At 41.2% G+C, this 25,005-nt stretch overlaps 1 protein-coding gene across 32 annotated transcripts in view; it reads left to right on the top strand.

Moving 5' to 3' along the window:
* LOC109993917 (regulating synaptic membrane exocytosis protein 1) overlaps nt 1-25,005 on the top strand; it is a 109,859-nt gene that overhangs the window by 41,046 nt on the left and 43,808 nt on the right. For 31 of the 32 annotated variants that reach the window (XM_065959641.1, XM_065959648.1, XM_065959653.1 and 28 more), the window contains 2 exons: nt 18,092-18,357; nt 18,671-19,338. In XM_065959641.1, coding sequence (XP_065815713.1) covers nt 18,092-18,357; nt 18,671-19,338 — 934 coding nt within the window. The remainder of the gene's footprint in view (nt 1-18,091; nt 18,358-18,670; nt 19,339-25,005) is intronic. The other variant, XM_065959640.1, reaches the window with a different exon arrangement.

The raw sequence follows: 25,005 nt of genomic DNA, 5'->3' as shown, positions 1-25,005 counted from the left end.
GCGCTGTACAACAATCACTGGCTCTAAAGAGGAACGTTTTGGCAGAATGGACGCCTTATGTAGCGCTGGCTGTATAGCTGGACAGCAGACCCAGTTTGAATTACTGTTTGACATGGATTCATTTAATTACTTGGGGATTGATTCATCTTGCCTGGCACAGCCATCCGAAAGTTACTGTGCCCCGCTTTTTCCACTCCACTCAACTAAACACTCAAAGTTAAAGTGAAAGTGTTGGCAAGGTGAATCCTAGGCCTGAAGGACGAGTAGCCTTTGAGTGTGTTGTATTATCAAATTGAATGTTTGGGTGCCTTTAAAAGTGGCTTAGGAGTTAGTCTGAGAATAAGCAGTACAAAAAAGGGCTGTATACTTTTCAGACTATACTTTTTGTCTCAGAAAAAGATTTTCCCTGCTTGAGATCTACTTTGCAAGTCGATGCATTGTGTTACCTAATGGTTAGGCTTCCTCTGATCTCTGTCCATGGTGCTGAAAACATGCTCCACAGCATGCACAAGCAATCATCGGGAGGAAAACACTTTTTACGGGATTAACTTGTGCACATTTGCCCATCAATCAATCAATCAATCAATCAATCAATCAATCAATCAATCAATCATTAATATCTATGTGTCCTAAGCCAACTCATATCAATTGTTGTCTTGAGACACTTGTACACTGACATCTGTATCTTTGAGCTCAGTTGTGTTCTACCTTTACATTTCCCCTGCTTTAAAATCTACTTTGCAAGTCGATGCATTGCCGCACAGGTTTGTCTATGGTGCTGAAAACATGCTCCACAACATGCACTCAGGCATCCAGGCATCACTATACCAATGTGTTTTGCAAACATAATACTACTGTTTTTGACAATGGAGGCTGGTTATTCCTACAACAGTGATGTTATTTCAAAGGTTTTTTTTTTGTGACCTGCAATTCATCAAAAACGTTTTGCATCTACTGGGAAGTTACTTTTATCACTGGCAATATTTGTCTTAAGTTGTATTTATCATCGGCAAAATCATTTTTTTCCATCAAAGATTTAAAAAAAGAATCTAGATTCCTAATGTTAAAATATTTCTACAGCATCATGATATCTGGAAGTTACACTCTTAAATTCTACTAATTCTTTATAGTTATTTTTGATGCCTCTAACTGCTGCCGCTGGGTAGATATCAGTCAAAGTGAGTGACAGCACGCTGAAGGAACTTCCCTTTTTAAATCTTCAACAGCAAAGATTCAAAATTATTCATACATATGGCCATTAGAAGAAGACAGGATGTGATGTTAAAAGCACTAATTACCCATGGATAGCACTAAATCATCAAGAGATAAGAGGTACTGCTTTGTCAACAGGAGTGATCAAAATCAACACTAATTGGAAGTTCCTCACAGGAGCTTTAAAGCAACAATATGTAGGAATTTGATTTTGTGCGCTTTAGTGCCCGCCGAGGGTCTCTTAGCGCAACTGCAATGTTGTAAATCACAGAGAGCTGTTTCTCTTCTTAGCGTCATCCGTCACCATCGTCTACCTCTTTGCCTCAGCCATTGTATCAAACAGTATCCAGACGGGCTAACTAGCTAGCACCGTAAAGAACCCGCTGTTAAACTCATATTGTAGTGCTACAAGCAGGAGGGCGGGGCGATCTGTGGACATGAGAGAGACTCTTCTCTGCCTGTTAAAAGTTGTTGTACTGTTAGATCAACTTTGAAAAGACTATTTAAAGATGGAAAGTTACATATTGTTGCTTTAAACATATGTTTGTCTTTCTGTATTTATTTTGTGCACTGATGAGCGTGTTTAACACAGAACGTTTCTGAATGTAAACGATGGAGAGATAAATCAAGTTTTGATCACGATGTGCAGGGTGTGTTGTGTGTGTGTGTGTGTGTGTGTGTGTGTGTGTGTGTGTGTGTGTGTAGCCTTATGTGATGTGCTAATGATATTCGAGGCTCATTATCTGCAGTGATGGCTGAGCGCTATAGTGCAGAGACGAGCATGTGTGTGTGTGTGTGTGTGTGTGTGTGTGTGTGTGTGTGTTGTTGTACCGAAGCCAAGTGTTTCTCACAGAAAGGGCCATTTTTGAAGTCTTGATTCGTCCTCTCAGGGGACACTAAAGAGGAGTGTTGTGTGTTACTTTGTTTCCCTCACACATTGAGACACATACACACACACTAACACCTCTCCCTCTCTCTAATTGTAAAGTCCAAGGCTGTATTTCTGTGGGGGGATCTGTGATTTTTATGTGGCTATAACTCTGACTGCTCGGCACTGCTAGATTGCTGTTTTTGGAGCAATTCTGATTCAGAATTACAGGCACGGCTGCTTCATCCACCCGTGTTTTCATCCCACTGCTGCTGTTAACCATAGATGTAAGGTTGGTTTTATAAATATACTCTCTGCTATTTAAAAAAAAAGAGACTTTTCCTCTTCTATATGAGACATAGAGGACACTGGTTAGTGTGTTTGAAATGTTGTCTGGAGTTGAAGGAGTGGGTGGAGAGGATGCGGATACTTAAAATATGTTCTGATCACTTCATGATACATTTAGGGCTGCAAATAAAACTTCATTTCATTGTTTATAATCCTCGCATGGAACACTATTGTAATCAATTAACTATGGAAAGATCAACAAGGAATGATGAGAACATTAAAGTAGACTTTTTCTCACATCAGGGATCAAACACAGGTACAACTGTCCACATAATTATGTAGTACAAAGCCGTTAAAAATATTACTCATCACACGCTTACCCCAATTATGACAAGTCCAATATCTATGATGTATATGTGTTGTAAATAGAAGAACAAAGGGAATCACAGATGGTTCTTGTGCTATCATAGCTAAAATATTTAGGTCAGCATGATATTTTTAGAGAGCAAAATCTCAAGATTGAAAGACTTAATATGATGATTCCAATCGAAGAAATGTATCGTTTTTGGTTAGTGGACCAATATTTGGACAACAGTGAGGTTATGTATAGCTCACCTGTAGAGTTGTTGACAGGATAAGGTGGTAGGTTTTTCAAAAAAAGAGGCAGATTCATTTAAAGGCATAACTTTTCTGTTTTCAAACGTGTATTTTTGTGTGTAAAACAGGTTTTAGATTACATTCTTATAATATATTATATATTCTTCTCTTACCTGCTTTAGCTTGATTATTCACTATAACTAAATATGGCGGCTCAGTGTTCATTGTCTCTCAACCGGAAAGCTGAGGGTTTTGATCTCCAGCTCCTGCAGCCACATGTCAGATGTGTCCTTTGGGCAAGACACTTAACCCCAAATTGCTCCTGCTGCTTTGTTGGCGACTTATGAATGTGTATGAATGGGATAAGTTTCTTCTGATGGACAGTGTACATCTGCCATCAGTGTGTGAATGTGTAGGTGTGACATGCAGTGTACAAGTGCTTTGTGTAGTCAGAAGACTAGAAAAGTGCTTTATAAGCTCAAGTCCATTTACCATTTACCATAACTATACACTTTTACCGACTGCACAGCACGTTATTTGATGCACTTTTCTCTGCTGGGTCTGAACTGTGCGGTTGATGTACCTGTTTTTCACTTTAGCTGTGGATTTTCTGTATGTCTTTATTTCTGATGTTGTCCTTTTGTGTACCTGTCGTGTCTTATTGCCTGCTGCAGATCTAATTTCCTTCAGGATAATAATAAAATTAAAGTTGTAGTTAAAGTTGCTCCACCTAATTGTCCATTTGGCGCTAATGGTTAACATAATTAGTTAGATGAACATCATGCTGCATAGAAGAAGACTTAACACTTATGATTGAGACAACTAATAAGGAAAATGTTTAAATAGAGTTGCCCCCTGCTGGCCATATGAAAGAATACAGTTCTACAGCAGCTCAACATTAGCTCTATTTTTTTTTTTCAAGATTATTTTTGGGCTTTTTACACCTTTATTTTGAAAATCGGAGGAGAAAGCTGGGAATGACATGAAGGAAAATGGCGGAGGGTTCGAAGTCAAATCTGGGCTCCCCAAAAATGGGGTGCACGACCTACCCCCTAAGGTCGACCAGCCCCACATTGGCTTCCCTTGTGAAACCCAAAAGTCTACTTCTTATAGTCCGTGGGATTAGGAATCTGAGCCTAGGCATTTTTTGCCTAGTTTAGTATTATGAAGAGCCAGAAGGAGCCCCTTAGCCCCTTCCCAGTCAAAAATGGGTTGGCAGTGCCCGTGGGGTTCATTAAATACCCCACTCTCCCTCGTTATCTAGACAACCCCAGAGTAGCTGTTTCACTTAACATTAGCACTTAATATTCCTACAAACATCTCCTCTCTGGCGCTCTGTTTCAAGTCCTTACCTCACAGTCCTCCTGTATTACACATTTGTCATATGAGACTCTGCATGTTCACTCATCACATGTTAGTTCAATTATGTTGCTATAATGCAGTGATGGTTGTGCATCACAGCTTGCCCTGACGGAGGTGCTTAAGACATCAGAGACAAGTCTGTGTCGTGCTTGTGTAGGTTTCCTCCAAGCGTCACACACATTTTTTTTTTTTTTTTTGGGACTAAACACAGATTTGTTGGGCAGGAGGAACACTCGTTAAATCTGACACGAAACCTTCTCCCAGCTGCTGTTACAAAAGTGAGTCTTGCAGCCTGTGAGAGAAATGAGCTTTCACATGAAGGCAGGAATACCTAAAGAATAATCCTACTATGCGTCTGATACTTGTGGAAATGTATATTTATTGATCTAAGCCTACAAGGAATTATGGCTCTGTGCTTCTTTGTGTCAGGCTACAGCGCAGTAGAAAAGCCGGAGCGATGTGTCATCTGCTGTTAACGCCACGGAGCCTCATGATTACTATTGATCGCTAGTCTCGCTAGCTGCGTACGTCTCCGCGTCCATCTCTCATTGACTGGTCTTAAGGGGGCCATCTCTCTCCTGGTTGTTGCTTCACACTCCCTTAAGACAGCAGGCTCACATACACACACACAAACACATAAACAGTCTTTCTGCGATGGGGTTTTATGTGCACATATGCACACACTGTAGTGCAGATATGACACAGTGCAGCACTGATCCATTCACATACTAGAAGCTACAAGCAAAAGCAAAAATGCTGAGTTCTTGGTGTAGCTATGGGTGTGTTTCATCCGTGCATAAAGTTCAGAAAAAGTTGCAAAGATTACATACTCACTTGGTCTTTCAACTAAAAGGTAACAAAGGAGCAGAATGGTGTCCCATGGGGGGGCGCAGATGGACTAGCGGTAAGGTCGCAAACCATGTATGGAGGCTGTATAGTCCTCCAAGGTGGGCCTGGGTTCGGCCTATGACTCCTTTCCGACATGTCATTCCCCACTCTCTCTCTCCCTAGTTTTTTACTCCATCCATCAAAACGAATGGTGTCTAGTCCTATGAAAACATATATGATTTTTGTGTTGGGCAAAAGTTATTAAAAGTCATTTGTTTGGTTGAATCTGCACATCACAAATGATGAACATTACAGATTTGAATGGGATTAAGATTACACAGAAAACCTCTGGAATCATGACAGATTACTAAATGTCCCCAGGTAATACTAGTCCCGTGTGAACAGGGATTAGGACGAGGATTTAAAATCTGCAGCATGAACAATGTGACTCTCAATTTTATCAATACACAAAGCTCCTTAGTATTAGTGTCACTGCTAACCCTCAAGTTGCTCATGTTAATATTTCAAACACAATGCTGGTGTTTTACATTTCAAACCTCAAAATGCTAAAAACATGTTTCTTCCAGACTGTAAACTTTCAGTTTAAAAGTTATAAAAGTTTCTGTACTGTGGTTTTGTTGCTGCGACCGCTTAAGATGACCGTAGGTTTGTTTCTTTGCACCCTTTATGGGCAGTAAGGGTTTTGGGTGATTTATTACATTATGCAGTCTTCCTCAACAATTACCTTTCAGCGTCATCTTATATTTCAGCAACACTGTATCTTTTATTTTATTTTATTTTATTTTTGGGCTTTTGTGCCTTTAATGGAGAGATAGGACAGTGGATAGAGCTGGAAATCAGAGAGCGAGAGAGAGAGAGAGAGAGAGAGAGAGAGAGAGAGGGGATTGACATGTGGGAAAGGAGCCACAGGTTGGATTCGAACCCGGGCCGCCCACTTTGAGGACTAAAGCCTCCATACATGGGACGCGCGCACCAACCACTGCACCACCAGCGCCCCAGCAACACTGTATCTGTATGTGTTCGATAGGGTTGTCAAAATGTTCGCTTTGTCCGATGGTTCTTTTGGTTTGGGGTGGTGTGAATGCTCATATGAATTCTGGTCCGGACCAAAGAACCGAACTCTGGTCCGTTTAAAAATAGTTTGCTTTCAAATGCACAAGAGTTTAGTACGCTGTAGCTCTGAACACGAGGATTGAACCAAAATGCAGTGCATTGTGGGTTGTATTTTGCCATCTGTAAACCATGTTAAATAGGTTTGCTGAGCGTGACTAACGTTAGGATTGCTTACAACACCAGGCTTCAGTCCTCATTACAGGTTAACATGCCTGTGCTTAATGTGGATATACCAGCCGACATGTTAGGCCTACTTTATCTTCATTTTATAGATCAAAACACTGCCAAACTGCGCCGTGCTACGGGATGCCATTCTTCCACTATCTTGTTGTTCACTTTAAGGTCATAGTGCAGCATTAGAGCTGGATGGCAATAGTCACTGAGCGGAGCTACAGCCCCAACTAGTGACAGGTGGCTACGGTACACAACATTTGACATGTTTTGGTGCACTTAACAAAAAGCAGTCTGAAAGCAAACTGAATCAAATGAAAAATGCAAAGATGTTACAACTTCATCTCTGAATCGCACCGAGTCCACCTGACTTCATATAAAAGCGACCTCAGAAAAAAGAAAGCATAAAACTCCCCCTTAGGTTCAGCTTGTATTCAGATACAGCTGTTCTCTTTGGTCTTTTAAGCTATTAGAAATGTGACTACTATATATGTGTTGTGCACAATTGTAAATTGATTGTATATCAAACAAGTCCATGATTATTAATAGGGATACTCAAGTGATTAAGAAGTGTAGCGAATCAGTGTGTGTGAAGGAAACTGGATAAAGCAATCTCTGTTTTATTCTTACAACACAGAGCAGATGAAATGTAATACAGTGATTATTTAACAACAGACTGCATCCTTGATTTCTTTTCCTATTTCACACACATTGAAATGTTAAGCTCTCCCTCACTCACTCACTTAGGTGAGTCTTCACATTGCAAGGTGCTACAGTTTGCTAACCAGAGACATTCAGTGGTAAAAATAGGGAAGTGCAGTGTCATGACTGAACAACTAAATCAGTGTAAGTTAAGAAAACAGGTGTGTTTGTGTGTTTGTATGTGTGAGTGTCAAACATGATGATGATTCGGGAGGGAGGATTCCAACACAATTAAATGTGTTTCTTTTTTTTTATATTGGAGGAGTGCAAACTCTTGGCTTAGCGCTCTCTCTCTCCCTCTCTCTCCCTCTCTCTCCCTCTCTCTCCCTCTCTCTCTCTCTCTCTCTCACACACACACACCCACAGACAAATCCTGCGAGAACAGGCTGTGTTTGTTTATGTAGAGAATGAGGCTCAAGCTAAAGTTGTCCTCCCACTGACCTAATAAAGATGCACAAGTGTGTGTGCTTGTGTGTGTGTGTGTGCTTGTGTGTGTGTGTGTGTGTGTGTGTGTGTGTGTGTGTGTGTGTGTGTGTGTGTGTGTGTGTGTGTGTGTGTGTTAAAACATACGTTCCATCTGACCAAAAAGGACCCGCCTGTCTACAGTATTCGTACTGTATGTGAGCGAGAATAAGTGTGTGTATCCCATCATGCATTGTGCTTGCTTGTCCGACTAGTGTTCCATGTGTTATTGTACAAATACTATGCACTTTGAGTGCCTGTGAATTCATTTATACGTGTATGAGCATGTGTGTACTGTACGTGTGTGTGTGTTTGTGTGTAATGCTGCGGGTGCCGGGTTGTGCTGATATAGTACCTCATTAGCTGCTGTGGACACTAATCTCCTTTGTGGCAGTCTTTCATCCTTAGCACAGGATTTATTGACGCCCTCGGTTACGGCGCCCGCCTCGCATGCTGCCGGTGCCATACGTCAAGTTGTCATTGGCTGATTCTACTTCCTGGTCCCGCCTTTTCTCACACTCCTCTCCCCTCCCTCGGGGAAAATGTGTGTGATTGTAGGCAGCGGGCCTTCTGTGTGTTTAAGCCTAACCTGTACCAAAAGCATGAAGACCATGGTGACTGGGAGTGTCATGTGACATCAGCATGTAACACTTCATGGGCAGTGACAGACAACTTCTTGTTCCATTTATTTAAATCGCTGCTTTTGTGAGTGCCATAGACTGCCATATACCTCATCATCATCAACAGGCCTGGTTCTGCATCTGAGATTACAGTTGGTGCAGATACAGTGACCGGCAACAGCAATGAAAAATAGCTTAGGTGTTATGGGTCCTGCATGTGGTCGCTGGTGAACAGACAGTGTCATGACCATCAGATCAGATGGATGTAATTAACATGATCTGAGTCACTGTTGTCATTTGAAAGCCTTGATTAATTATTGTACAAAAGAAATTCACAATTGAGAGTGCAGAAGTTTAAGTGGGGGTGCAATGCATCCTTTTGCACACTCATAGAACCGGGCTTGATCATCAAGTACTCACCTTATTACTTGTGTCACACTAAAGATACTCCTGGTCAAATATTACTCCAATAAAAGTGAAAGTTGCTCAGTCAAACTATTTCTTGATTTAAAGTACTGGAGTACTTCCATTTAAAACTACTTAACTATTTGGGCGTCGTCAGACTAGCGGTTAAATTGCGTGCCCCATGTACAGAGGATATAGTACTCGTAGTGGTCATGGGTTGGAATCCAACCTCAGCCCTTTGCTGTATGTGGTCTCCCACTCTCGCCTCCCAACATTTCCTGCCTCTCTTCGGCTGTCCTACCTAATAAAGGCAAAAGGCCGCAAAAATATCTTGAAAAATGGGGAGAGCTCTTTCATTCATTCAAACTACTTTTTGTGAGTACATCCTGCTACGTTATGTTTATTTAAAAAAAAAATCATTTACATTTTTTAAACTCACATGATTGAAAGATTTGCTTTAATTAATTAGAATATACTTGATTACCACCACTCAATGAACTGCCTGATCTGAGTGACGTTTGCTCTGTGTTTGGGTGAGACATACAGGTACGGCAACACCACTTAGACAAGCCAAACACAGAACTTCATGAACACAGTTTATTGTCTTTTGAAGACTTTCAATAAGAAAATAAAATTCATCAGTTGAATGCAGAGCAAAAGTAGCAAGTAACGAGAACGTTCATCGAAAATATAGAGGAGTCAAAAGTATGTTCAAATGAAAAATAATACTCAAGTAAAGTACAGATACTGAAAGTAATTTACTGAAGTGCAGCACTCAAGTAAAATAACATTGTTACTGTCCACCACTGGTCATTGTCTATTTAAAACAATTATTCATGTGTTCATCAGGTCTGACCTGAGACAGAGAGAGGCTGACAACATAGTGCACCAACAAAATGAGTACTACTTGTCATAACATACTGATTTTAATGTTGGGGGGGCTTGCTGGCACCTCACAGAACATTATTTCTTCCTTAGCAACACCCCAGGCTTCCCAGTCCATTTTATTGAATATTTTACAGTTATTGTTTTTCCAGCTAAGATTTTTTCAATGAGTTTTTTTTAGAAGAAAAACAAGAACAGGCTCAATAATGTAAAGGTCAACATTAGTTGATGATTTGGCAGACTTTTGGGATCAGACTTTTTTTTTCTCCAAATGCTATTGGCTACAAACACTTGAAACACAGTAAGAGAAAACTGATATGAACACTGAGTTGAACGCAGGCACCAAAGAGGAGCTTGGGAATTGAACCTCTTAATTGTTTCATGTACATTACAATCTTTACATTACACAAATGCCTGCATCTCTCCAGGAAACAAACACCAAGCTGCACACACTCATAGATTTCACTGCTGGATAATTCATTGTTTTACTTTATAACACACACACATGCACCCAAATGCACCACATACACATGAGCAACGATGCACACATGCGGTTACACACTCCAGCGGATACACACTCCCGCCTCATGACAGACACGAATAGACACATACACAGATGGACACACACACACAGATGCAGCAGGACGCAAAACAAACACACACAGGGGTTTGGTGTCCTAGTTTCCATCTGCAGAGAAGCTATACTCTCTCTCTCTCTCTCTCGCTCGCTCTCTCGCTCTCTGCGCTCTCTCCTTCACTCACAAACTCATCTCAGGGGGCGAGGGGGCTGTGACACATTGCTGATGTTGTTGCAGTTTGTGTATGTGTGGATGAAAGCAGCCGTTTGTATCTGCTTGTGTGCATAAATTTGATTGCATGTACAGTAAAGGATTTGTGTGAGCGTGCACACGCCACAAACATGCATGTCCATTCTTTGTGTGTGTGTGCGAGATTGCAGCCATGCTCGTCTCTGCCCGACTATTCTCCTCTCCAGCGCTTGTTTCACCATCGGAGTGTGATCTAATACAGGGATTACTGTGGGATTAAGTGAGTGTCTTTTAAAATAACAGCTCACCACTCCATCTCTCCACAACACTGGCCATTTGTTCTGCACTATCAACACAAAGGTGAGGCACAATAACTGCTTGAAAGAGGAGATAACTAACTCTTACTGAATCTATAAATGTGTTACTAGAAAACGCTACCTAACCAATACATTAGATGAATAGATTTTTTTAAGAAGGCCTAACAGAAGAGATTTTAAGCGAGATTCTTGAGGAGTAACCTCTGACCAGCCGAGAAGCGTTTAGTATTTTTACACCTGTACATCAATGTGGCTTGTTTGCAGGATCTGTTTTTTTTCTATATCTTTAATCTATCTCCTTCAAGTTATATTATTTTTGTCTTGTACACATTGTTTTGGTACTTGTCTGTTTTGTCTGTATGAAATTTCCAATAAAGTTATTTAAGAAAATGTTGAACAGGTGTTCTATTGAATAGTGCTCCCCATCAAGAGGTGCTACTGTGCAGTAAGGGAACAGTATTTGAGGGGCTTTTCGTCCATATCGATATGTGCTTCCTCTAAAATCTGAACTGCTAGAGTAGTGGTGTTCTAAAGAAACTCCGCCCTTGGAGCAATATATGATAGGAGGTTATTGTCCATAGATATATGCTTTCCCCCCGAATCTTAAATAATAGATAGGCTACCAAAACTGATGCTACACTATATGCTCTGACAATATAGAGTAGTGTCATGTAATGTAATATAATTGTTATACATTTGTTCTGGTAGCATTATTTGATAGGGGATACTGGTATTTTTTGCTATTGTTTTACACTTTCATATTTCTTTATTTCTTTTGGATATTTCTTTTTAAAGGCCTATTTCAGGATATTTAATCTTTCCCATATGATCATTTTTTTGTGATTTTTACATTTTCTATTTTAATGTTTCTTTTTTCTTTGTCATGAGGCTTTTTAATGTCTTGTGTGAAGCACTTGGAATTGAATGGAGCCAATGAATTCCCAGTATAAACAGTATAAAATTCACACAAATGAATATCTTGTGCACACAAGATATACTGTAGGCTACATATATTTTTAAAACTTTTTGGACTTCAGGGACTCCATAGAATTGCCTTGTTGCTGTAATGTGCTCAACTATATAAATAAACTTGCCTTGCCTTCTTGCAGATATTTGCAAACATATCAGTTTCATCTCAGAATAAATCCTATAAATAAAGTTGAATTATAAATGTTTTCTCTAAATTATAAAGTCAACTAGGTTACTAGTTTGTATGTATTTTCACAATAATAGGTAAATGTAAAATGTTAAATCATTTAAAAAAAAAAAAAAAAGGTTATGGAAGGGATGTTGACCCCCCTCTCAGTGTCTCACGGCCCCCAGGGGGTCCTGACCCCTACTTTGGGAACCACTGAGTTAACCTGCAGATACGAGACCCGACACTCATTACGCATCTCCAATCTTCAAGCGACGACATGTCAGGCCGGCGTTTCAGCGAGTCGTGGCGTCTTCTGGATAAAGTGACCGGAAATCTCTCATGGGAGGAATGTTACGCCGTCAGCAGAACCGAGTGGAATTTTCCCGAAGACACCGACCAGCTTGTGTCAGCGACGGAGTCCGACGTGGACGAGTGAGTTCAACACCTGACATTCTTGTAGCTACCTGAGCTAACAAGCTAACAAGCTAACTTTCATCGTCGGCGTGTTTGAAGTCGTTGATTAATGAAGCAGCTGGTTAGATAGATTGATGTTGACCTACATAATGTGTTAGAAGAATCAAACACACTGCAGGTATGAGGTATAAAATATGTTAACAGCAATCTAGTTATCTGGAGTTAACTCCTTTCTTCTCTGCTGTCACATTCATTGTTTATAATAATTAAAATATATTTGTTTGTATTTCACAATATGACAGTAATTGCTTTTCAAAGCTGTGTTAATTTTCTTTTTCATTTCAGAAAATTCAAATCCAAATTCTTTATTTTTCAGAATTTAAGATAAGATAAGATAATCCTTTATTTATCCCACAATTGGGAAATTTACATTGTTACAGCAGCAAAGAGCAAAGATTGCAGACAAAAAGTGAACACTACAATTTAAATAAAAAAAAGAAAAATTAAAAATGTACAAAAAAAAATAGATACTAAAAAATAGATTTAAAAAATAAAAAATAGATCAGCTATTGACAAAAGTGTAGTCCATAGTCCGTAGTCCTTATTGACCATATCAATCACTAATATGATATCTGACCAGCTAGAGGGCCTTTAAACTTTAAACCTCTGTAAACCTAAAAATTCATTACATTTTTCATTACACTTAAGCCCTCCTGTCATGTTTTTAATCCTAGACTGAAGTAGTACACACAGCAAAATGTAGCCTATATTGAGTTATTGTTAAGGTAACAAATAATGAAATAGTTATTAACAAAATATTACATTTAATTTTTGATGTGTGTCAAATCTTTTACCTGTCTTTTGGGTTTTGTAATAATGATAAATAATGTGTTAAGCAGTAATGTTTTGGTGCTTACCTCTGCATTAAAGGCAGGATTAGCTTTAATATTTAACGTAATTAATAAATCACGGCTTTGTAACCTAAAGAGGAGTTTATGCTGTATATTTACTTCCTGGTTACCTTGACCTGCAGACTGTTTAACAAAAACATCTTAACATTCATGAGATGCACTTCTTTAATTTTCCTCACTACTCACAGGGTGGGCTAGGTTTTAGATACCAAAAAATGTAATGATAATTATTTTTAAAATACTTTCTAATTAAATATAACTATGACATCACTCCTTTCTGAGACGCACACAAAAACTCAATTGTCAAAACAGTTCTTTAATTCAGCAGAAAACTGGAGATTTTGGGCTTTTGATTTGTTCGTTTGTGTGTGTGTGTCATTGCAGGACTTTAAGAGGAAGCGTCTTAGTTCATATGCAGCACAATATTTGTTCAGTGAACAATAACACAAAGAAACTGATTATTACGGACAGCAGACAGGTTACTGCTTTGGTCTGTGGTTTGCCAATTAAGTCTGGAGGCTCTCAAGTGAGCAATGTCAAAGTTTCTTCTTTTTAAAAAAACATCTGTCTGCCTTTTCTCTGTCAGGCCTCTACCAGTTCTGTTGTTAGACCCTTATAATAACCATGAACCTGTGTCATAGTTATTCAGGTGAGTGAAATTGCCCTGAAGCTGAGGTAAAAGCCACTTCAGTCTGAGTCGTGGCTTTCGGCTTTATAAATCTAGTGGATCAACACTAAAACTCTGAGTCATTGAGACCCCAACATTTCTTAAAATAGGGCACCGTTACAGACAACAACCCTTAAATTTTGAAATATACTTTAATAAATTACTAACACAATTATTGGACATGATTAATAATAATAAGAAAAAAAAGGTTCGTCTTAGTAACCTTATTGTCTGCCTTAATGGCTTGAGTACTCTTCTTTATATAAATTGTAGGGGTGTAAAGGGGTTGAACCAGACTGTCTTTTCATGGCTGTTTTTAAGATATATTTCTGCCTGTCTGTTTGTTTTTAGTCCAGGGGAGAATGAGCTTGTTGCTCCAAAAGAAGAAAACCCGTTTTATTCCACTCCTTCTTCTCCTCTGAAATTGCATTCAACTTCTGGCGCCATTCTCCCGTTCCCCGCAACAACACCGGTACCTCCGCAGAGAGCTCCGAGGAGCAGGTCTAAAACCCCGAGTCAGTGGAGACGGAGACGAGCAGCTGCATCCCATCCATATAAAGCCAGAGGATACCGCAAATATAGAGCACCTGTCTCTGGGAGACGCAGTTGTGGCTGCTGCTGCTGCTGCAACTGTAGTGGAAGGAGATACAGACCGAGGGGATGTGTGCAAAGGCGAAGAAGATACAGGCTTGCGCCGAGAGTGCCATCATGGGAGCACCTTCCTGTGGCCATCCAGCCAACTAAATGGTACCAAGTTGTCGGGAGCATGCAGTGCAGCCACTGCAAAACACAGGGGAGGCACCAGATGACATCTTGGATGTGCCAGATCTGCGAGGAGCCCCTGTGTCTGATGCCACATAGGAACTGCTATGCCCTGTGGCATGGTCAGAGATTTTGAGCTCACAGGCTGGGGCGTAGCTTTTTCAAAGGGAAGAGCATCAGAAGTTTATTATCCAATCATGGGATATGTTCTAATTTCAAGCAGCTTTTGTTAGCAAATGGGCTTCTCCTGGTTATTTTTAAATCATGCTTAATTTTTCAATGCAGATGATTAATTTGTTTATTCACATTTGCTGAATAGTTAATTAAAGAAGTTCAATTACAAGTATATTTCCCTCCAAAATTAGCATGGCAGGATTTTTTTTGGGAGCCCTCAACTGTTGTACACCCACATTTAATGTTCAGATATTTCTACCTAAGTGATTGTAGGACAATTATTTATAATGTGTTCCTTTTTCTGTAAATGCTGATTTCTGATTAAATTGCAGAGAAGTTGAATGTGTCTTTTGGGCTTTGCTTTTTTTTTACTATAAGACTCTAAACATATAGACCTATATTTTACTTTAAAGGGTAAATGCATGAATATTCAGAAGTACACACACCTGCCTTGTATTGTGCAGCTGCATAATGGCTGTACAATTTCATTTCTCAGCTTTAATTTGTTACTCATAGTGGGTGGTGAAAAGCACATTATTCTCTGATTGCAGAATTTTATTAGGGATAAAAAAAATATATATAAAATGTCAGATTTAGAATCACAAATCAATTATTTACAAACAGCCCAAAAGATCCCGCTCCATCCAGCGCTGGGATTTGTTTTGCAGTTATCTGGGCGTATAGAGCCTTTTCAGGATTTTTAAACTTTTTCTATTTGGATTAAATACTGTATAAATGACATGAGGGTTCAAGGAATTGCTCTGGTACATAGCTCAGTCTGCAGCCCAGGAATAGGTTGCAATGGCTGCAATATAATCTTTGTCACCAAGTCTGACCAAGTAGGTGCTTTTCCCCATTACACTGCAGCAATTACAGTCTGACTCTGACCGAATTCCCTAAAAAAGAAATCAATTAAAAAAATCTTAGGGCACAATTAGGGTAGAGGTTGGTGCGCACGACCCATGAACAGAGGTTATAGTCCTCCAAGCGGGCAGCCCAGGGTTTGAATCTGACCTGTGGCTCCTTTCCCGCATGTCATAACCCACTCCCCACCTTGACTTCATGACTCTATCCACTGTCATATCTCTGAATATAGGCATAAAAAGCCACAAAACAAACCTTTAAAAAAAGATTCTAATACACAAAATAAAATATGGTGGTCCGGTAAAAATACCAGAATTACCCTTTAAGCCAATATCTGTGGATTAGAAAAAACACCCAGCGTTTTTGTAATAAATTTAATGTAAAGTTTTATACCTTTTATTTCACGAGTTGGACGTAATGCAGGAGATTAATCAAGGAGTATTACATTTCTGCTTGACTTTCTTGCAGCTAGCCGTAACTTCCTCCTTGCACATGTATGAACAAGTGGACTAGCACTGCAGTGTTGATTTGGCAGCCGTCCACTTTGTTGGTCTGGCTGCAGAAAATCACAGATTGGTGGATGTTTTTACCAAAGCTATAATGTCCCACATGAGGCGGTGTTTTGCTTTCTTTGCTCTGTGTGTGTGTGTGTGTGTGTGTGTGTGTGTGTGTGTGTGTGTGTGTGTGTGTGTGTGTGTTTGAGCACACGTTTTCTCTCTCTCCCTGGTGGTGCTGGGGTGTTTGGCAGGATAAATATAGCTGCGTTGGTGTAAAGCTGTTTTCTCCTCGGCTTTTGTAGCTTTAATCAAAAGCAATCTGGAGGAGGGAGAAATGGAAGGGAAAGGAAAGGGGGGTGAGAAAGAGGGGTAGAGGAAGAGGGGTGGGGGGTTGGAGATGGCCGATGCCAGAGTGTTTTATTTTAGCTCTCTTTAAAGAGTCATTGGGGAGTGTTCAGGAGTAATGAGAACCCTGGTGGCTGGAGGAGAGGGACTGACTCTAACCCCCCACCCCCCCACCCTCCCTCTTCTCCTCCTCCATCCTCTCACTGTCTCTTTATTTCCCGCCCAGCTTCACTTCCCCTGTCATCCCCTCTTCTGGCACTGATGTCAACACAGGACTATGACTGCGTTCACACTGCAGGCCCTCACGCTCCGCTCTGCCTTGCTGGATGAATCCTCATATCTATTCTGGGATGTAACCCACATCCCTCATCGATATGAGCCGACAGCGATGTTGACAGGACATGTGCACAGAGGAAGAGTCATCAAAGACGTCACGTTTGTTTTTGATGCATTTCTGTGAGCGTATGTTTGAAGCCCTCTAAATTTGGGCCTTCTGAAGCTTCTGCACAAGTGTTGTTAAAGTTAAAACACTCGGTCATAAAAATACTCTTGATAAAAAAAGGTTGCAGTTCAGAAACAGAAGGATGTTAAGAAGATGAAATATAAACACAAACCCTGTACTAGACTTCTCATAGCTGAAGGAAATTGGACATTTTATCGATGGAGAAGCTGATTTTAAACATGCCATGTTTTTTAAAATGTCCGTTAGCTTTAAAAAGTTTTGAAAATGCTCCACTTGCCTTTAACTTCTTCAGTCATTTCATTGCTTTAAACAAAGCCATGAGACGCTGTGTAAAAGCTGTTATTTTACCTTGCAGAACACAGGACTTAGTTCAAAATACAATTGCTATTTTTGCCAATGGAGTCTGGTGTACTGTATTTGAAGAGAGACATGAAGAAGCATCTTGTTCTCCCCTCCCTCACTTATTGAAAATGTTTGTACTTATTTGAGAATTTACCCAAAAAATGTGTAAGAGTAGCGTCCAGGTTTGAAACAGGTTTTGTAAAGCTGTAAATTGTCATCACTTGCAGAAGGCATTAGCATCAGGTAGAGTATGTGGTCCTTATTGAACTGTGCCTGGGTTGTCCTTCAAAACTATGTAATGAAAAACGAATCATTAGCGTTATATTTTTGTGTACACACAAATTACATAACCTGACAACTCCAGTGTGTGAACACAGCCTATGCATGGTCCGTGTGCATATGTGTGATAGGGAAAAAAAGAACGATAGGAGACTGATAGATATTTTTTTTTGGCAGCGAGTACAATATCCTTTTATCATCCAGTTGGCTTTGTGTGCTTCATTTGGAGGACAGAAGCAGCCCACAGTTGAAAGCCAAGCTGCTCGTTGGTAGAACTGCCATGATGGTGATCTTAAAAAGCTTCCATAAAAGCCTTTTTTTTTTCTGGAGAACTAATTGGCAGTATTGCAGCTCTTTAGGCTGTGCATTCTTCTATTTCCTGTTTGACTGTCACTGCGATTGAGTGAAGCCCAGCCTTAGATTATTTGTTAGGAAAGTAGCTGGTTGAGATGGATTTACAGGCTGCATCAAGAAAAAAAACCCAGAAAACAATGTTTAACCCTCTGTTATGTTCTGTAAATGAATGTCATGTCACTCTATGAACAATATATTCATCATTACAATTTGTGTAGCTGTGATTGTAATCTCTACCTATGCTGGGTTTTTTTTTCCAACAGGTGATCTGGGTGTGTAATAACTGCCGGAAGCAGCAGGACATCCTGACCAAGCCGGGCGAGTGGTTCACCGGTCCGGCTGGAAATCCCCTCGGTTCAGCTGTCAGTGAGCTGTCTGTGTGCCAAACGCCAGGTGACAAGAAGCTCCGGTCACGCTCCCAAGCACCCCCGGGATCCACCCCCGCAATCCAAGACCCCAACCGACCTGGTGCGCCTGGGACCACACCTGGCACTGATGCTAGGTCACGTAGTGAACCACCGAGAGACACGTAAGCTGACAAATATAGGTGACACGTCAGAGGAGAAATCAACACAATGTAGCACCGGTTACGCTCCTTTTCCAAAGAGTTCTTCACACTTTCCTCAGAGGTCTGTCTGAGGTCCTTTCAGACCTTCAATGTAAAAAATCACTTACTCGATTGGTGATGAGAGGAGGCTTTTCCTCAGAAGTTAATCTTAAACAACAAACACGTTAACAGAGAATTTATTGATGTGTGTGCATGAAATAAAATACCTTGTCTGTCATCCACTCTCACCTCTACTTTTGTTTGCCTCTCCATCCCTGCTTTGATTTCCCCCCAGGAGAAATGGGAAGGGAGTTGGTCGAGGAGAGCGCCGTCAGCCCAGACTGCAGACTCAGGTCTCCATGGACCGGGACCTCAGGGGGGAGTCCAGGGAGCGCAGGGAAGGTCGGCGGCTGTCAAAGGGACGCTCTCTGGAGCATGATCCTGTGGGAAGACGGACAGAAGAGGGGGGCTATCATAACATGGACCACAGTGGTGCCCCCCCTCGCCAAGCAGGGCCGGTCCTTCCTGGAGGCCGGGGCCACCCTGTGCCCACACAGGGTCGGGGCATGTCTGTAGTAGGGGAGGTAGGGGACGGCGTGCGGCCTGGTCAGAGGACGGTGGGTGGGGTTGGAGGGCCACATGAACACAACATTGCTCAGCAAACCCCTCCTCCTGAACTTAGAGAGCCCCAAAGTACAGGCCCTGGCTTAGCGCCTGGCCAGGGACCTGTAGCTAGACGGACCAAAAGGGAGAAGGCTGAGAGCATGCTGCGGAATGATTCACTAAGCTCTGACCAATCAGAATCTCTGCGTCCGCCACCGCCGAGGCCCTACAAGTCGAAGCGGGGTCTGGGGGCCGGAGGGAAGAGGCAGACCAGCATTAGCAGCTCAGAGGAGGAGGGAGGTACCACACCCGAGTACAGCAGCTGTGAAGATGCTGAGATCGAAAGTGTCAGCGAAAGAGGTGAGAGACGATATAAATCATCACTCTGTGTTCATGAAATAACTGTTGTTGATATCAGCGATGGAAGGGACGGGACGTATCGACATCTGTCTGTTCATTCATTTGTTTCTCCATCCATCACATGTGACATCTGAGGAAATGTTCCCTCTCACCTTTACTTTATGATGGTTTCTTATACCTTATTTATGTCAGAAAGTGCTTTGAAGTAACTTCAGATTAACTCTGAGAACCTCTCAGATCATATTCTAAAACAATATGACATTTGATTGACATGTCCTGTTAGGCACTGGACCATCACACTCACATCATACTTAACGTCAGCCGCCAGCGCTCCGAGTGCTCAGGCAGTGTACATGATACGCTTTGTCTTAGTGTCCCAGTGTTAAAGTGACTGGTAGTACCCTTTCAGGGCGCAGCAAGTCTTCAAGCTGAGTGGTCAGGCTGGATTCTTTGATTAGAGAAAACTGGTGACATCATTTCCGAAACCAAAAAAAAATGCAATTTGTAGAAGAGAGCCTTCTCTTCTTCTCTTATTTTTGTGAGGTCTTTCAACTTTCTTGAGCAAAGGACACAGATGTTTAGAGCCGAGTTTTATAAATAAGTGCAATAATATGTGGTGTTTATCAAGCGGCAACCTCCAGGGTTGAAAAATGAAGCCAATACGGAAGTGCAAAATCCTGCAGTTCGTCGAGGGTCCACTTGAGGCTGGCTGCAGAAACACAGGAAGTCACATACACACCACATTTAAAAATGCAGTTTTTAAAGCAAGAATAAACATGTTAACAGCCTGGTCCAAAAAAACGATATTGGTCTAAGTAGTTATTGTCCTCACGGGCACACACTGTCCGGGCTATGCATCTGTTAGGTGCGTTGCTGACATGACTGACAGGTGGCCGCGATGTAACGGTTCGTCAAGAGGTCCTTAGGTTGGGGCGCGCTGGTGGCGCAATGGTTAGGGCGCGCGTCCCATGTGTTGAGGCTGTCGTCTCGAGCAGGAGGCCCGGGTTCACCTCCACCCGTGGCCCCCCTCCACATGTCATTCCCCACTCTCTCTCCCTGGTTTCCAACTCTGTCCACTGTCCTCTCTCTGCATTAAAGGCACAAAAAGCCCAAAAATAAATCTTTAAAAAAAAGAGGTCCTTAGGTTGACTGAAAGTTAAGATTTCCATCGTGGCGGCTGACACTTTTTATGAGCCTCCGGAGCCCCCTGCAGGAACAGATGGGTGATGTCACTCAGGCTTGGTCCATTAATACTTACAGTACATGGTGTTTATACACTTCCACTTGAATTTTAAATCATGGGAGTTGGATGTAAGCAGTAGAGTGAGCTCTCTTATGTAAGCTTGCTGCCTTCACTCTCTCTCTGGGTTCAGTGATCAGAACAGGTAGACAGCTCTGATATGACTCTGTGATTGGCTGAACCACTGTAAGCTCTGACTTTGTAGTTAAGGTGTATGTCATGTTTCTTTAATACACAAAAATACCTGACCAGATTAGTATCAACAAACTCTCTTAATGATGATGTATAAGAACATAACAGCGAGTTTGATAATGAATTTGTGTGTGAACGTGTGTGTGTATCTGCATGTTTTGTGTGTCACGTTGTATTGTTTTCAGCCCGGGCCTTGAAGGGGGGGGAGATCCCACACAAAGTATGCATGTGTGTTGGTTGATAGTATGTCTGTTGTGGGGGGGCAGTTTGACCCCATTTGATCCCTGTATTGACATCGTGTTGCCTCACATATCCAACTATGTCCCCAAGCCTGAGAACACTTTCCTGTTTACACTCCAACCTTGTCATGTCCAAGCTGGGGTATGTGGCTTAACTACTAACAGTTCCAAGGAACTGCTACGTATGCAACTGTGCTGGAAAAATAAAAAAAGCTACAAATAGATAATCCTGGCTGGGAACTATAGAGGCAGGAGAGATGTTCCAGTAGTACACTGAAGGATGAACAGAAGCCTGACAAGAAAGATAACAGCACACAGTTTGTAAAAGTATGAAATATGATTCGAATCATTGTCTGATAAGCTGACTGTAAGTATGCAAGAAATGTCAAAAGAGACTTCAGAAAAATAAGTACTCTCACACATATGTCTTGGGGTGGCTGTGGCTCAGTTGGTAGAGTCAGTTGTCTCTCAACCGGAAGGCTGGGGGTTCAATCCCCAGCTCCTGCCACATGTCTGATGTGTCCTTGGGCAAGACACTTAACCCTGCTGCTTCGTTGGTGGCATATGAATGTGTATGAATGTGTGCAACCTTTACCATCAGTGTGTGAATGTGTAGGTGTGACCTGCAGTGTAAAAGTGCTGTGAGTAGTCAGAAGCAAAAAATATTTTTAAATATTCAATTTGTTAAGGAGAAGTGACACAGGTGAAGAGTTGTTTTCAGCATAACAACACCCTAATAGTGATGATACAAGTACAAATTAATCCAAAAGTTATAATACCTTACTTGAGTTATTTAGTTTGTTAGTTTATTTGAATCAGGAATAATGCACAAAATAATATTAGTCTCAGAAGAGAAAAGATGCTATGTACCAGATTTAGCTAACTAGATAATTTCCACCTGTTGTCTTGGTTTACTTATCCGCTTTCTTCCTCATCCTCTTCCAGTTTCCCCTTTTTGGAATGATGATTACAGACTACCGCCGCCTACTTGAAATTCGAGTTGATGCACTTTAGCCGAATCTCTGGGGTTTAGTGACCCTTAAAGACTGGAAACCAAGCAGCCAAAATGAGCATACGTTTTCATGAGCCTTCTTCAGCCTGGTTTTAAGAATCTAGATTCAAACTTTGTGTAAAATTGTCCGACATCCCCAACATGATGAATGCGACAACGTGATGTATGCTACATGTAGAGCCAAAATCCCTGTTAGCTTCTCACAGTATCCTCTGCAACCCAGGACACAACTTTTATACCCCAACTCAACATGAGACCAACACTGCTCCAAAGTCTAAGGCCAGTTACTACCCGAGTTCTCTGATGTCAAGTTCTCTGGAAAATCTGGAAAAACCTGCAAAGAAATGTTAAAATGTGGTCGGAAAAATTCTGGGATTAGATTCACGTCATTGTGAAGTCAAAATGTAAAGTGTGTTTGAAGAAAACTTGCAGGATAAGAAAGATAGTGTGTGTAGGTGTGTCTGTATGTATGTGTGTGTGTGTGTGTGTGCGTGTGCGTGTGCGTGTGCGTGTGCGTGTGCGTGTGTGTGTGTGTGTGTGTGTGTGTGTGTAATGTTTCCTGTACTGATCTTGGGATGATTTACATGCCTGGACGCTTCTCTGCTGCCAGCACCCACCTCTCAGAGCTGACCTGGACTCAGTCTCGAGCTAAAAAAGGAAGCAGCGCCTCGCTACAACAGCGGTGTGTTTAAAACCTGCCCTGACAGAACACTCTCGCCCTAAACCTCCACTTGATGGATGTCAAGATGTCTGGTCTGGGTCCAGGCTGGTGCTGCACGCTTCCTTGTTCTCATCAGAACACTTTGTCAATGTCTGCTTAGGATGACTACAGGCAGAAAGAGCATACGTGTAAATGATCTGTCAATAACTGTTTAAAGACATGTACTATCAGCCTGGAAAAAAGTACAAAACCTGATTTTAGAAACAGGCTGGACACACAGTAGTGTCATGATTATGTAAGCACAGAGAGAAATAAACGGGTTTCTCAGGAAACAGAGTATAGAAACAAAACATCCCAAATCAAATCAACACAAGAGAACCTCATCTCTGTTCAACCAATGAAACAAGAGATCTTTGAGTCATAGAAAAGGAGCTGCAGAATCATCCTGATCACTTCCAGGTGTGTTTGTCAGTGGTCCAGATTGATACAGTGCTAGCTATACTGGAACCAAACACACAAAAGAACACCACCAATTTCCACAAAGCATACACCACGGACAGGGATGGATGCAAAAAAAAAATGTAGACAATTGAATCTGTTCTAGTAAAAAATAATGTGCAAACACGATTGACATAACATGAGATCGTGTTTCTTCTTAAAAGCTTTATATGTGATTTTTACACTTAAACATAATAGAAATCAAGTACCGTATTTTCCGCACTATAAGGCGCACTTAAAAACCTTTAATTTTCTCAAAAAACGACAGTGCGCCTTATAATCCGGAGCGCCTTATATATGGATCAATTGGTTAATTGGTTGATCCATACTGGTTGTACACGGCGCTCAGCGACACTGACTCGGATAATGACGAGAGGGAGCCGGGCATGTTGGATGCCGTACTCGCCCAACTGTTCAATTCGGACACTGAAGAAGAAGAATTCGAGGGATTCGTGGACGGGGAATGAACTGAAAAAGTGAGCTTTACGTGTTATACGTAACTGAACAATGTTGAGTTATGCACTAACGTTTGAATTAGCGGTATCAGACTGTGTTTCTTTTACGTGTTTACAACTGAACAAGGCTGGGAGATATTGTGAATATGCACATTAACGTTTGAACAACGTTGAGTTATTGTGAATGCACTAACGTTTGATTTAGTGGTATCAGACTGTTTCGGTTACGTGTTTACTGAATCAGGGAAAAGTTCCCCTCCACGTTTGGGAGAAGAGTGAACAAGGCTGGGAGATATTGTTAATATACACATTAACGTTTGAACATCGTTACCATGGGAGTGAACGGAGTTGTCAGAACGATTAATAAAGTTTGACTTTATCTGACTGTTTTGTTGACATTCCCTTTTTCCATCTAGTGGATGCATAACGCAACCCCAGTCAAACGTTTGACTGCAGTATCTTCTATTCTATGCGCCTTATAATCCGGTGCGCCCTATATATGAAAACAGTTCTAAAATAGGCCATTCATTGAAGGTGCGCCTTATAATCCGGTGTGCCTTATAGTGCGGAAAATACGGTATATCCTCTGAAAATAACTCTGTGAGTCATGACTGTCTACAATGGGTGTAACACCCGAGTCCCACTGTCTGTGATGTTTTCAGAGTTTTTAGAGTCCTATCTTCAGTTTGTTTACATCGCCGGGACGGCCGGCTGACTCCTCCCCTCGAGTATAAAAGTTGTTTAATTGAGGGACTAGAGAAAAGAAGAATAACATACTGTACTCACTGCTTAACTGTGTTTCTAGATCACGCTCATTTCAGGTCAATTTAAATGCAGTGTGAAGATACGAGCAGAATAAAGATCGCTAGCATTAGCATGCTAACACAACAATGCAGTGCAAGTTGTTTTGGTTTCATGCTGGTGCTCAAGGGCGACATCTGCTGGATCAAAATATCACATATAAAGCCTTTAAACATGCGTCAATTACGGACGAAAAAAACTGACTTGGTGTGCAAAGACAGTAAGACGTGCTCCAGTGACATTTCAAGAGGAGAGACTTCTTTCAAGAATTTAAATACATCCAATCACATTTCTTATTTAAACAACAGATATTACTCAGAATAAAGAAAAAAGCATCAGTATTTGAATGGGCGTCATATTGTCATATTAAACATCTCTATTGTTATCAGCCCTGATGTTCAGTCAGTGAATCTCTGGTATCATTCACACTCAATACTACGCACTATTTGTAATTGAACATTTTAAAGTAATCAGTTCCTAAAAACGTCTCCTATGACTCTTCATGCACAGCAAGTGACTCCTGGTGGGTCGTGACTCTTCTCCGATCAGGGCTTGTAAAGGGTAGAAAC

The sequence above is a fragment of the Labrus bergylta genome, chromosome 10 (genome assembly GCF_963930695.1).
Source record: "Labrus bergylta chromosome 10, fLabBer1.1, whole genome shotgun sequence".
In the NCBI taxonomy this organism is placed as follows: Eukaryota; Metazoa; Chordata; class Actinopteri; order Labriformes; family Labridae; genus Labrus; species Labrus bergylta.
This window is presented reverse-complemented; position numbering and strand designations above follow the sequence as displayed.